The sequence below is a fragment of the Bufo gargarizans genome, chromosome 4 (genome assembly GCF_014858855.1).
Source record: "Bufo gargarizans isolate SCDJY-AF-19 chromosome 4, ASM1485885v1, whole genome shotgun sequence".
NCBI classification, from domain to species: Eukaryota; Metazoa; Chordata; class Amphibia; order Anura; family Bufonidae; genus Bufo; species Bufo gargarizans.
Genome location: NC_058083.1, coordinates 64,468,170 through 64,480,911, shown reverse-complemented (window position 1 = coordinate 64,480,911; position 12,742 = coordinate 64,468,170). Strand labels below are relative to the sequence as shown.

Genomic DNA, 12,742 nt, shown 5'->3' with positions numbered 1-12,742 from the left:
CGCCTGCCCGCGGTTGACAGAGCCATAGACTTAGATGCCAGCTTAAGTTGTTGTGGAGCTGCGTCACACAAATAGTCAATGGCAAGGCTGGCCGTCTTGCATGAGGCCAGAATGTCATCCCTAGAGACCCCCTGGTCCAGGTCAGACTCAATTTGGGAAAACCTCGTTTTTAAGAAATTCGCCACTTCGGACGACGCAATCGCGACTGAGGCGGAGGCCGAGGCTGAAGAATAAGCGCGCCTAAGGGCGCAGTCCGCCTTCCTGTCCATCGGGTCCAACAAACTTGACCCGTCGTCTGAAGGGATCAGGGTCCTCCTGGAAAGCTTCGCGATGGCCATGTCCACCTTAGGGACAGGCCCCCAGGAAGATACCTGATCCTCCTTGACCGGAAACACGGCCTTAAACCTTTTGGTCAACACTGGACCTTTTTCTGGCTTTCTCCACTCTGTTTTCATCAGAGACAGGAGAGAATCATCCGCTTTGAAGGCCCTAGGCCCCCTAGAGGCAGAGGATGAGGCTTCCCCCGGGTCAACGTCCTGGTCCCCCGACCGGACGGATTTTAGTAGCCGCTGGGCCTTCTCCAGCGGGAAAAAATAGGAGAAACCATCCTCCTCGTCCGAGGAGGAAGCGGAGCCCTCCCTCGCCTCCTGACCCCCCGAGACCTCCATCGCACGATGGGGGGAGGAGGGACGATGACGCTTGGCGACCAAGGCACTCTTCAGCTCCTGTATGGAGGCGTTGACTTGGGACATGTTTGACTCCATGTACCCTTTTACCCAATCCACCACATCGTGGACAGATGGCTCCAACTGGGGGAGTGACTTGGCCCTACAGGGTGGGCAGCGGGAGAAATCGTACGAGTCCTCCAGGACAATCTGGCAATCATGGCACTGCAAGTGGCGCCTCTTGCCCGCGGATTTCCGGCTGGGGTCACGCTCTCCTCCGTCACCGGTAGACGACATGGCTGAAAATCAAAAAAAAACATGAATTTAACAAAATTCAAGAAAAATAGAGCTTAATCGCAAGTTTCAGGATCTTTACCCAGAAGATCCTAGCAAGCTCTTATAGTAAGACAACAACTGATTTACAGCACAGAGGTAACAAGACTCTCTAGCACCAAACCACACTCAAGGTTGACAGCAAGCTGCGCTCCAGGAGACTGAACCTGGAGCTTCACCAGGTTTAAATAGGGCTTCTTGGCGCCAAAACGAAAGTCCCGCCCCCAAGGGGGGCGGGGTAAACCTCCGATTTTAACTCCTTGAAAAACAAGGAAAAAGATCTCTGTATTAGGGCCCAGAAAGGGACCCTGCACATATTAAAGGCCCCTTGGCCTAATTTCACTAAAATACACCTCCGGCCGCGCTAACAAACGGCCGGAGCGAAAAACCGGAAGTGACGTTACTTAACGTCACTCCCGCAAGATGGCGGCGCCCAGCAACATGCGGGACGCCGCTTCACCGCTCCAGCCAACCATCCGTCGGCCGGAGCGAAAACCCGGAAGTGACGTAACCCGACGTCACTTCCGCAAGATGGCGGCGCCCAGCCGAACATGCGGGCACCGCTACCGCCGCTCCAGCCACTCCACCCCGAACAGAGGTACAACCTAGACAGGGCATAAGGAGACCAGCTAAGGCCGGAGGGTATCCTCCGGCCGCATAGGGGGAGCGGCACAGGTCCTAGGAACCTATAAAGAAAAAAGGGAATCGCACTCTCTCCACCACAAGGATGGAGGAGTGCACCACCCGTCCCGTCCTGTCCGCAGGACAGAAAAAAACACAACAGCATGAGGGCAACGCCCCTCTTTATAGGGGGCAGGGAGGGCGTGTGCATGCCAGTGTTTTTTATTTTTATGTTTCATTAAACTTCCACCTGTCCTAACCAGTCCACAGGGGCAGAATACCCCATCTGTGCCACTGGTTAGGACGTAAGGGAAGAAGCCATTTCTAAGCAAGATCCACAAGCTCAGGCGTTTTCACTGGGCCAGGGATCATTTAAAATGGAGTGTGGCAAAATGGAAGACTGTTCTGTGGTCAGACGAGTCACGATTCAAAGTTCTTTTTGGAAATCTGGGACGCCATGTCATCCGGACCAAAGAGGACAAGGACAACCCAAGTTGTTATAAACAACCAGTTCAGAAGCCTGCATCTCTGATGGTATGGGGTTGCATGAGTGCGTGTGGCATGGGAAGCTTGCATGTCTGGAAAGGCACCATCAATGCAGAAAAATATATTCAGGTTCTAGAACAACATCTGCTCCCATCCAGACGTCATCTCTTTCAGGGAAGACCCTGCATTTTTCAACAAGATAATGCCAGACCACATTCTGCATCAATCACAACATCATGGCTGCGTAGGAGAAAGATCCGGGTACTGAAATGGCCGGTCTGCAGTCCAGATCTTTCACCTATAGAGAACATTTGGCGCATCATAAAGAGGAAGGTGCAACAAAGAAGGCCCAAGACGATGGAACAGTTAGAGGCCTGTATTAGACAAGAATGGGAGAGCATTCCTATTTCTAAACTTGAGAAACTGGTCTCCTCGGTCCTCAGACGTCTGTTGACTGTTGTAAGAAGAAGGGGAGATGCCACACAGTGGTGAAAATGGCCTTGTCCCAACTTTTTGGGGATTTGTTGACACCATGAAATTCTGATTCAACATATTTTTCCCTTAAAATGGTACATTTTCTTAGTTTAAACTTTTGTTCCGTGATTTATGTTCTATTCTGAATAAAATATTAGAAGTTGCCATCTCCACATCATTGCATTTAGTTTTTATTCACGATTTGTATAGTGTCCCAACTTTTTGGGAATCCGGTTTGTATATTTACAGCGGTCATGTGACAGAATCTTTCCGGTCACATGACTTGCACGCCGGCTATGATGCCGTCGGTGCGGGCGCATCTGATTGGTAGTTGCGCCGCTAGTCTAATCTCGCGTGATGTGGCTATTCCTTGCTTAGTCGCGGCTGAATGACGTGCGAGGACATGCGCAGTCGCTACAATGGGACGCTGAGTGTCACGCTGGTTGCCATTATGGAACATCTTATGCAGGTGAGGTAGATGGGCGTATTTCTGCTAATTAGGAATCGCTGTGAGGCGTCACTGCTATTGGTTACATTTGATTTGTGTTCGCCCATCTATTTGTCTATTGGGCCACCATTAATGTGGGGGTGTTTTATTTTTATTTTTACTATTTATATGTGAGCATTCATACTTGTTACATATGCTTGACAAAGGCTTTACTTAGCCAAAACGTTGCTACGTTTGTACACTGTGCTTTGGAGTTTTTGCACAATAAAGAAGATTTGGTTGGACATGTGGCTGTGGCCTTTCATTTTTACTGCACGTCCTGAGGAAGTCTATTCCACAGATTCACAGTTCTTACAGTAAAGAAGCTTTGACGCTTCTGGAGACTGAACTTTTTCTTCTTCAGTCGGAGGCAGCGCCCCCTTGTCTTTTGAGCACATTTTAAATGGAACAGCTTTTCGCCGTATTTTTGTATGGCCCATTTATATACTTGTACAGGTCAATCATGTCCCCCCTTAGACGTCTCTTCTCTTCATAACTAAGACCCTCCATGGCCCTTATCATTTTAGTCGCTCTCCTCTGTACTTTTTCCAGCTGCAGTGCATCTTTTCTATGTACTGGTGCCCAGAACTGGACTGCGTATTCCAGATGAGGCTGCACTAGCGCTTTGTAAAGTGGTAGTATTACATCCCTGCCCTGCGAGTCCATGCCTCGTTAATGCATGACAATATCCTGGTGGCCTTAGAAGCAGCTGATTGACATTGTATACTATAATTTAATCTACCATCCACAAGGACACCCAAATCCTTCTCTATAAGTGACTCTCCCAGTGCTACATCACCTAGGACATATGAAGCACAGAGATTATTACTACCAAGATGCAGAACTTTACATTTGTCCACATTGAACCTTATTTGCCAAGTTGATGCCCAATCACTCAGATTGTTCAAGTCAGCTTGTAGTTTGTGGACATCTTCCATAGACCGTACAGTTCTACGCAGCTTAGTGTCATCTGCAAAAATAGATGTGGTGGTATTAATCCCGTCCTCGATATCATTAATAAATAAATTAAACAATAAAGGGCCCAGCACTGAACCTTGGGGTCACCACTTATAACCCGGGACCATCTGAATAGGAATCATTGACCACAACTCTCTGGACACGGTCCTTCAGCCAGTTTTCAATCCAATTACCAACGATACTTTCCAAGCCTATAGACCTTACTTTACCTATAAAGTGTCTATGAGGGACAGTTTTAAAAGCCTTTGCAAAATCCAGAAACACTACATCCACAGCCGCCCCTCTGTCCAGGCTACTACTACTAACCTCCTCATAAAAACAAATCAGGTTAATCTGACAACTTCTGTCCTTAGTAAACCCATGCTGGTTATCACTTATAATATTATTTATAGTCACATACTCCTGTGTATAGTCCCTTAACCCCTTAAGGACTCGGCCCTATTTCACCTTTTGCAAATCTGACCAGTGTCACTTTAAGTGCTGATAACTTTAAAACGCTTTGACTTATCCAGGCCATTCTGAGATAGTTTTTTCATCACATATTATACTTCATGACACTGGTAAAAAAATAAGTAAAAAAAAAAAAAAATCATCAAAAATACCAAATTTACCCAATTTTTTTTTTAAAATAGCAAATTTCCAAGTTTCAATTTCTCTACTTCTATAGTACATATTAATACCTCCAAAAATAGTTATTACTTTACATTCCCCATATGTCTACTTCATGTTTGGATCATTTTGGGAATGATATTTTATTTTTTGGGGATGTTACAAGGCTTAGAAGTTTAGAAGCAAAAAACTCAATTTTTAAGGACCAGTTAAGGTTTGAAGTCACTTTGCGAGTCTTACATAATAGAAACCACCCAAAAATGACCACATTCTATAAACTACACCCCTCATAATATTCAAAACTGATTTTACAAACGTCGTTAACCCTTTAGGTGTTCCACAAAAATTTATGGAAAATAGAGTTACAATTTCAAAATTTCACTTTTTGGGCAGATTTTACATTTTTATCAATTTTTCCCATTTATGGGCCTGATTCTGTAGTTTACAGAAACACCCCATATGTGGTCGTAAACAGCTGGACGGGCACACGGCAGGGCGCAGAAGGAAAGAAATGCCATACGGTTTTTGGAAGGCAGATTTTGCTGGACTGTTTTTTTTGACACCATGTCCCATTTGAAGCCCCCCTGATGCACCCCTAGAGTAGAAACTAGGGATCGACCGATATTGATTTTTTAGGGCCGATACCGATACCGATAATTTGTGAACTTTCAGGCCGATAGCCGATAATTTATACCAATATTCTGGGAATTTTCATTTTTGAAAAAAAAAAAAAAATTCCCACAAATCTGCTGAAAATTAATGTTTATTGTTAATGTGTATTTTTTTTTTTAAATCTTTCTTTTTCATTTATATTTTGGTGTTTTTATTATTTTATTTGTAACTTTTTTTTTAACTAACTATTAGCCCCCTTAGGGACTAGAACCCTTGTCCTATTCACCCTGATAGAGATCTATCAGGGTGAATAGGAGCTCACACTGTCCCTGCTGCTGTGTGCTCTGTGCACACAGCAGCATGGAGCTTATCATGGCAGCCAGGGCTTCAATAGCGTCCTGGCTGCCATGGTAACCGATCGGAGCCCCAGCATTACACTGCTGGGGCTCCGATCGGAGGAGCAAGGGAGAGGGGATCCTGTGGAGGGGCGCACTGCGACTGGGGTGGGGGGCCCTATGCGCCACCACTGCTTAATACTGGGGGGGAGGGGGGGCGCACTGCGCCACCAATGCTTAATACCGGGGGGGGGGCGCACTGCGCCACCAATGTCTGATACTGGGGGGCTTGGGGGGGCGCACTGCGCCACCAATGAAGCTTAATTTCATATACAGGAGGCGGGAGCTGGCTGCAGGATCACATAGCCGGCTCCCGACCTCTATGAGCAGTAGCTGCGATCCGCGGCACCTGAGGAGTTAACTACCGCAGATCGCAGCTACTTGTCATAGAGGCCCGGAGCCGGCTATGTGATCCTGCAGCTCCCGCCTCCTGTATCCTGTATATGAATAAATGATAGATTAATCTTTATTGGTGGAGCAGTGGCCATAGATCCTCCCCTCCTCCTGTCCCCTGTCCTCTCATTGGCGGCAGCAGCAGCACAGGGGGAGGAGACACTGCTCCTTCTCCCCTGTGCTGCTAAGGGGAACACGGAGAGCGCTGTCAGCAGCGCGATCTGTGTTCCCATACACTATCGGAATATCGGCAAAATAAATGCCGATACCGATAGTGTTCAAAATCCTGAATATCGGCCGATAATATCGGTAAATCCGATAATCGGTCGATCCCTAGTAGAAACTCCAAAAAAGTGGCCCCATTTTAGAAACTATGAGATAGGGTGGCAGTATTGTTAGTACTAGTTTAGGGTACATATGATTTTTGGTTGCTCTATATTACACTTCTTGTGAGGCAAGATAACAAGAAATAGCTGTTTTGGCACCGTTTTTATTTTTTGTTATTTACAACATTCATTTGACAGGTTATATCATGTGATATTTTTATAGACCAGGTTGTCACTGATGCGGCGATACCTAATATGTATACTTTTTTTAATTTATGTTAGTTTTACACAATGATTTCATTTTTGAAGCAAATAAAATCATGTTTTAGTGTTTCCATAGTCTGAGAGCCATATTTTTTCAGTTTTTGGGCGATTACCTTGTGTAGGGTATGATTTTTGCAGGATGAGATGACCGTTTTATTGGCACTATTTTGGGGTGTGTGTAACTTTTTGATCGCTTGCTCTTACACTTTTTGTGATGTAAGGTGACAAAAAATGGTTTATTTAGCACAGTTTTTATTTTACATTTTTTACATTGTTCATCTGAGGGGTTAGGTCATGTGATATTTTTAGAGAGTCGGTCGATACGGACGCGGCGATACCAAATATGTATACTTTTTTTAAATTTATGTAAGTTTTACACAATAAAGGCTTTTTTAAAACAAAAAAAAATGATGTTTTAGTGTCTCCATATTCTGAGCCATATTTTTTTTATTTTTGGGGCGATTGTCTCAGGTAGGGGCTCATATGGACGCGACGATACCTAATATGTATACTATTTTTCCCCCCCTATTTTTTACTACGTTTTTGTTTATTTTTACTTGAAACTTTTAATTTTTGGGGGGGGAAACTTTATTTTTTCAACTTTTTTTTTGTCCCACTTTGGGACTTGAACTTTTGGGGGTCTAATCCTTTACAGTGCATTCCAATACTTTCTGTATTGGAATGCATTGGCTGTATGAGTAATACTGTGTGTATTACTCATACAGCTTCCGGCCTGTGAGACCAAGGGGGCTAGATCTCACAGGCACATCACAGGAAGGCAGCGGCGATGCCTCAGGAAGGCATCGCGCTGCCTTCCATGCCATCGGGTCCCCCCTACAGCCCCATGGGGACCCGATGGCACCACCGCCGCCGGACCACCAGGTAAAACCCGTAAACCGCAGGTCTGAATTGACACCGGCGATCGCCGACACAGGGGAGGTCACGGGACCCACCGCGCATTTAGCTAAGGTGCCTGCTCAATGATTTGAGCAGGCACTGGGATCCGACCACCGCCCGCCGGGCGGTGGTGATCGGAACTATACATGACGTACCGGTATGTCATGGGTCATTAAGGACTCGGAAACCATGCCGTACCGGTATATCATGGGTCACTAAGGGGTTAAGATTCCTTCAAACATTTTTCCCACAACAGAAGTTAAACTAACTGGTCTATAATTACCTGTGGAGGACCTTGATCCTTTTTTGAATATGGGCACCACGTTTGCCTTGTGCCAATCACTCGGCACTGTACCAGTCCCTAAAGAATCCTTAAAAATTATAAACAGGGGCACAGCAATGACTGAACAGAGCTCTTTAAGCACTCTTGGGTGTAATCCATCTGGACCCAGAGTTTTATTCACATTGACCCTATTTAACTTCTCTTGGACCATATCTACAGTTAGCTAATTGAGTATATCCCTGGATGTACTAACAACCCTGGCGCCACAGATATCAGCTCCTTTCTCTTCTTTTGTATATACAGAGCTAAAAAACCTATTTAGGAACTCTGCCTTTTCCTTATCTTCAGTGACTACCCCCCCGCCCCTTTACCATTATTTAGGGGACCTACCTGCTCAGACCTAGGTTTTTCAGCATTTATATATTTAAAAAACTTTTTGGGATTTGTTTTGCTTTCTTTGTTACCTGCTGTTCGTTTTGTACCTTTGCTAATTTTATCTCCTATTTGCAGATTTTATTAAGCCCTTTGTACTCTTCAAACGCTACAGCCGACCCCTCAGATTTGTATTTTTTAAATGCCCTTTTTATTGTCTTTTATTGCCCTATTTACAGTAGCTGTAAGCCATGGGGGTTTAATTTTAGCAGTTTATACTTGTTACCTAAAGGGATACATTTTTAAGTGCAATTACTCAATGTGGATTTGAAGCTCTCCCATTTATCCTCAGTATTATTATGTGACAGTAGCTGCTCCCAGTCTATGCCCTGAAATGCTGCCCTCAACCCAGGGAAATTAGCCTTTTTGAAATCCAGTGTCTTTGCTCTGCCTGACAGAGTTTGCTTTTTATAGTTTAGGGGGAATATAATTATATTGTGGTCACTATTACCTAGTGTTTCTCGAACAGTAACATTACCAACAAGCTCTGCATCATTAGAAATTACCAGATCCAACAGAGCATCGCCCCCTAGTGGGAGCTTCTACAAACGGGCCCATAAAGTGGTCCTGCATCAAGTTGAGGAATTTTCTCCCCTTTGCAGTTGAGGCAGAATCGTGACCCCAGTCAATGTCTGGGAAGTTAAAATCTCCCATTATGACCACTGTACCCGCCTGTGCCGCCCACTCTATTTGGTTATACAGTTGCATTTATATCTCCTCTGTAATGTTAGGGGGTCTATAGATTACAACAAGTATTATTTTTTCAGTGTTTATAGCCTTTTGAACTTCCACCCATAAGGTTTCCACATCCTCACCATCTGGACCCACAATTGCCTCTTTCACACTTGTCTTCAGATAACTCCTCACATACAGGCACACGCCACCACCTTTTCTATTGACCCGGTCTTTCCTAAATAGTGTAAAGGCCTCAATATTAACAACCCAGTCATGCGAAGAGTCCAACCATGTCTCAGCCACACCAACTACATCTATGTGTTCTTCTAGTACCATAGCCTCCAGCTCCCCCATTTTGCTAGCTAGACTTCGGGCATTTGTGAAAATACATCTTAAATTACTATTACCTGTAAAGTGATTATCTGTATTTTTTTGATTACCTTGGTTAATTTTTGTATGTAACAGGTTCTTGTTACCAGCAGTTCTATGTTTTATAAATGTATCGTTATTCCCAGTCTTCTCCCTATTTTCCTTGCTAACGCTGGCCCCCACTAAATCCCCACTGTCCCCTTCTATATCCCACTCTCTATCTACCCCCTTATTAGTATGGCACCTCCCCCCTCCCCAGATCCTAGTTTAAAAGCTCCTCCAGCCATCTAACCATTTTTTCCCCCAGGGCAGTTGCACCCTCCCCAATAAGTTGCAGCCCGTCCCTACTGTAGAGCCTGTAACCGACCGCGAAGTCGACCCAGTTCTACATGAACCCAGAACCCTTCCTTCCTGCACCAGCTTATGACCCACTTATTTAACTCTCTAAGCTCCCGTTGTCTCTCTGGTGACACTCGTGACACTGGTAGTATTTCTAAAAACACTACCTTGGAGGTCCTGGACTTGAGCTTCTTACATAGCTCCCTAAAATCATTTTTAAGGACCTTCCATCTCCCACTGACTTTGGCATTGGTGCCAATGTGTACCATGACCGCCGGGTCTTCCCCAGACCCACCCAGCAATCTGTCAATCCGATCCGCAATATGCCGAACCCGAGCACCCGGCAGACAACACACTGTTCGGCATTCACGGTCTCGGCGACAGATGACCCTATCTGTCCACCTAATAATAGAGTCCCCTACCACCAGCATCTGTCTGACCTTTGCTGCACTCCTTTTCCCATCCTTCCTGCAGCGGTCTTCCTTCTGGTTGTTAGGAGAAACGACCTGCTGCAGTGTTGCTGGCCCTGGGCTTTCATCCCTAATATCAGCCAAACAGGCATATTTACTAGGGTGTGCCAGCTCAGGACTAGCCTCCCTAAGACTTTCCCCTCTACCCCTTCTTTCTACATTAACCCAACTGCTGATCTGATAGTTATGATCTTGCCCTCCTCCACCCCCCTCCATTTCACTGACCCCAGTCAGCGCCTGCACAGTGAGGTCTAAGCCTCTCTCCAGTTTTGCAATGCCCCTAAGTATTTCAAGCTGCTTATTTAGATCCAAGATCTGGGCTTCAAAATATGCAACACGATTGCATCTAGTGCGAATGTATTCACCCTAGAACGGCTCTTCAAGGCACGGACACACTGCACAGGACACATGTTTAATGGGGATGAACAGTAAAGAATTAAAACAGTAAATATGAGTTAGAATTAGACCCTGTCTGCAGTAGTTGATGGACTAGCTGGAATCAAGCCAACAACACACAAGGAAATTATATCCAACCTTAGTTTCTTGCTCCTTGTCTTAAACTCCTTTTCTTTAACTCCACTTAATCAGAAGCCCACTTGGTACAGCAAGCCTCAGGAAGAGCAAAAGATATTAAAAACTGTGCATGGGGACAGATACGGGTAAAATTCTATGTTAGGAAATGAGAAGATACTTTATAAAAACGGACAACTTAGGCCTCATGCACACGACCGTTGTGTGCATCCGTGGCCGTTGTGCCGTTTTCCGTTTTTTTTCGCGGACCCATTAACTTTCAATGGGTCCTTGGAAAAATCGGAAAATGCACCGTTTGGCAGCCGCATCCGTGATCCGTGTTTCCTGGCCGTGAAAAAAATATGACCTGTCCTATTTTTTTCACGGCCAACGGTTCACGGACCCATTCAAGTCAATGGGTCCGTGAAAAATCACGGATGCACACAAGATTGTCATCCGCGTCCGTGTTCCGTGATCCGTTTTTTCCTATCATTTCAATGGCAAACTTGACTTAGATTTTTTTTGCATTTTTCATGTCCGTGGATCCTCCAAAAAACAAGGAAGACCCACGGACGAAAAAACGGTCACGGATCACGGACCTACGGACCCCGTTTTTGCGGACCTTAAAAAAAAAACGGTCGTGTGCATGAGGCCTAAAGCAGATATCATAACATCTAGGACCCCTGGAGTAAATGGCCTACAGCGGTCAATGAAAATGGTTGAGGTTTTGATGGAGTTTTTGAGCCAAATCCAGAAGTGGATCCAGCAAGAAGGAGGAGGAGACGTCCTCCCTTCATATTTCCTATTCCTTTGGAGCCGGTATACATAGACCAGCAGCAGAACATCAATAGCAGTCAGAATAATGGAGACTACTGAAAAAGAACATAAAATAACAGCCTTGCTTCACTGAGGGCAGATCAGGTCGTGGGAGAGAAGAATCGGGTGTTCGGAATTTCAGTGACCGATCTTTTTGTTCTCCCGGGAGATAAACATCCAGCCAAGCCGAGCATGGAGGCATATGGGGGACTCGGAGGGATAGCGGTCAGCTGAATGAGTGGCCTAAACACACCTAACTTGGTGTGCACACAGAGTTAGCCATTCTCCATTCATTATTCCATACCTGTGGTCACATGGACTGGAATGTCCTCCTCCACCTCACTCTTACACGGGGGATCGCCCATCATCCGTTCTTCTTCATTCTCCACTTTAATAACAGTCACATCTTCCCCCTGATTTGTCATCTGTAACAATTCAGGACAATACAGCAGACAGGTGGGAAATCTAACAGGTCCACATAAGAAACCCCCACCATCTATGACCCCTCTATGACTGCAGGACCCCCCTATATAGATGTGTATAGGGCTCAGCTCAATCTACCTGATGGTTCTCTGAGAGCTTCTCCTCTGGACAGTCCTGGGAATACAGAGGACGGGGACATCTCTCGGGGGGATTTCTTTCTGTGATTTCATCTGTAAAAACACACAGGGACAGGAGAGATTGATTACATGTGATAATAAGATGATGGGAGTAGCATCCAGGTGACCCTCAATGCAGACAATTCTTACACTGATGATCGCCCCATAAATCCATCTCCTCTTCATCATCATCTTTAACCTCAATCTTAATATCAATCAGATTTTCATCCTAAACAAGAAAAATTTTAATTCATCTTTGGTTCAATCACTTTCTGGTCAGATTCTGGTGAGACATCAGCTCCATCTACCTGATGGTTCTCTGGGAGCTTCTCCTCTGGACACTCCTGGGAATACAGAGGACGGGGACAACTCTCGGGGGGATTTCTCCTCCTGGATCCATCTGTGGAGACACAAGCACACAGTGACTGAATACATGGCCTCCTGTAGGTCTGTCTATAGATCAGACTCTTCTCTCAGCTCCTTCACTTTTAGGTTTAGTTATTGGGGCCTGAATAACAATGTTCCGCTCCTCACCCACTTTCTACCAAACCCCAAACTAATCCAGTCACCCCACATAGAAATCCCACCACTAGGACCCTCCTAGATCATGAGAACAGGGGTCCTGTGTCCTCAAATGGATGGAGCGGTGGCTGTATATGTCTGCTGCTCCCGCCACGGTCAGTGAAAATGCTGGAGATATCTATCAGAA

General features: G+C 45.4%; 2 protein-coding genes across 2 annotated transcripts in view; both read right to left on the bottom strand.

Annotated features, from left to right (window-relative positions):
- LOC122933840 (gastrula zinc finger protein XlCGF26.1-like) overlaps window positions 1-12,742 on the bottom strand; it is a 327,998-nt gene that overhangs the window by 135,250 nt on the left and 180,006 nt on the right.
- Window positions 1-12,742, bottom strand: part of LOC122933829 (gastrula zinc finger protein XlCGF26.1-like) — a 700,524-nt gene that overhangs the window by 670,478 nt on the left and 17,304 nt on the right. The window contains exons 3-4 of one of the 2 annotated variants that reach the window (XM_044288887.1): window positions 12,342-12,433; window positions 11,739-11,859 (exon numbers count right to left, since the gene is read on the bottom strand). In XM_044288887.1, coding sequence (XP_044144822.1) covers window positions 11,739-11,859; window positions 12,342-12,433 — 213 coding nt within the window. Of the gene's footprint in view, window positions 1-11,738; window positions 11,860-11,995; window positions 12,051-12,341; window positions 12,434-12,742 lie in introns of those variants that run through there. The other variant, XM_044288888.1, reaches the window with a different exon arrangement.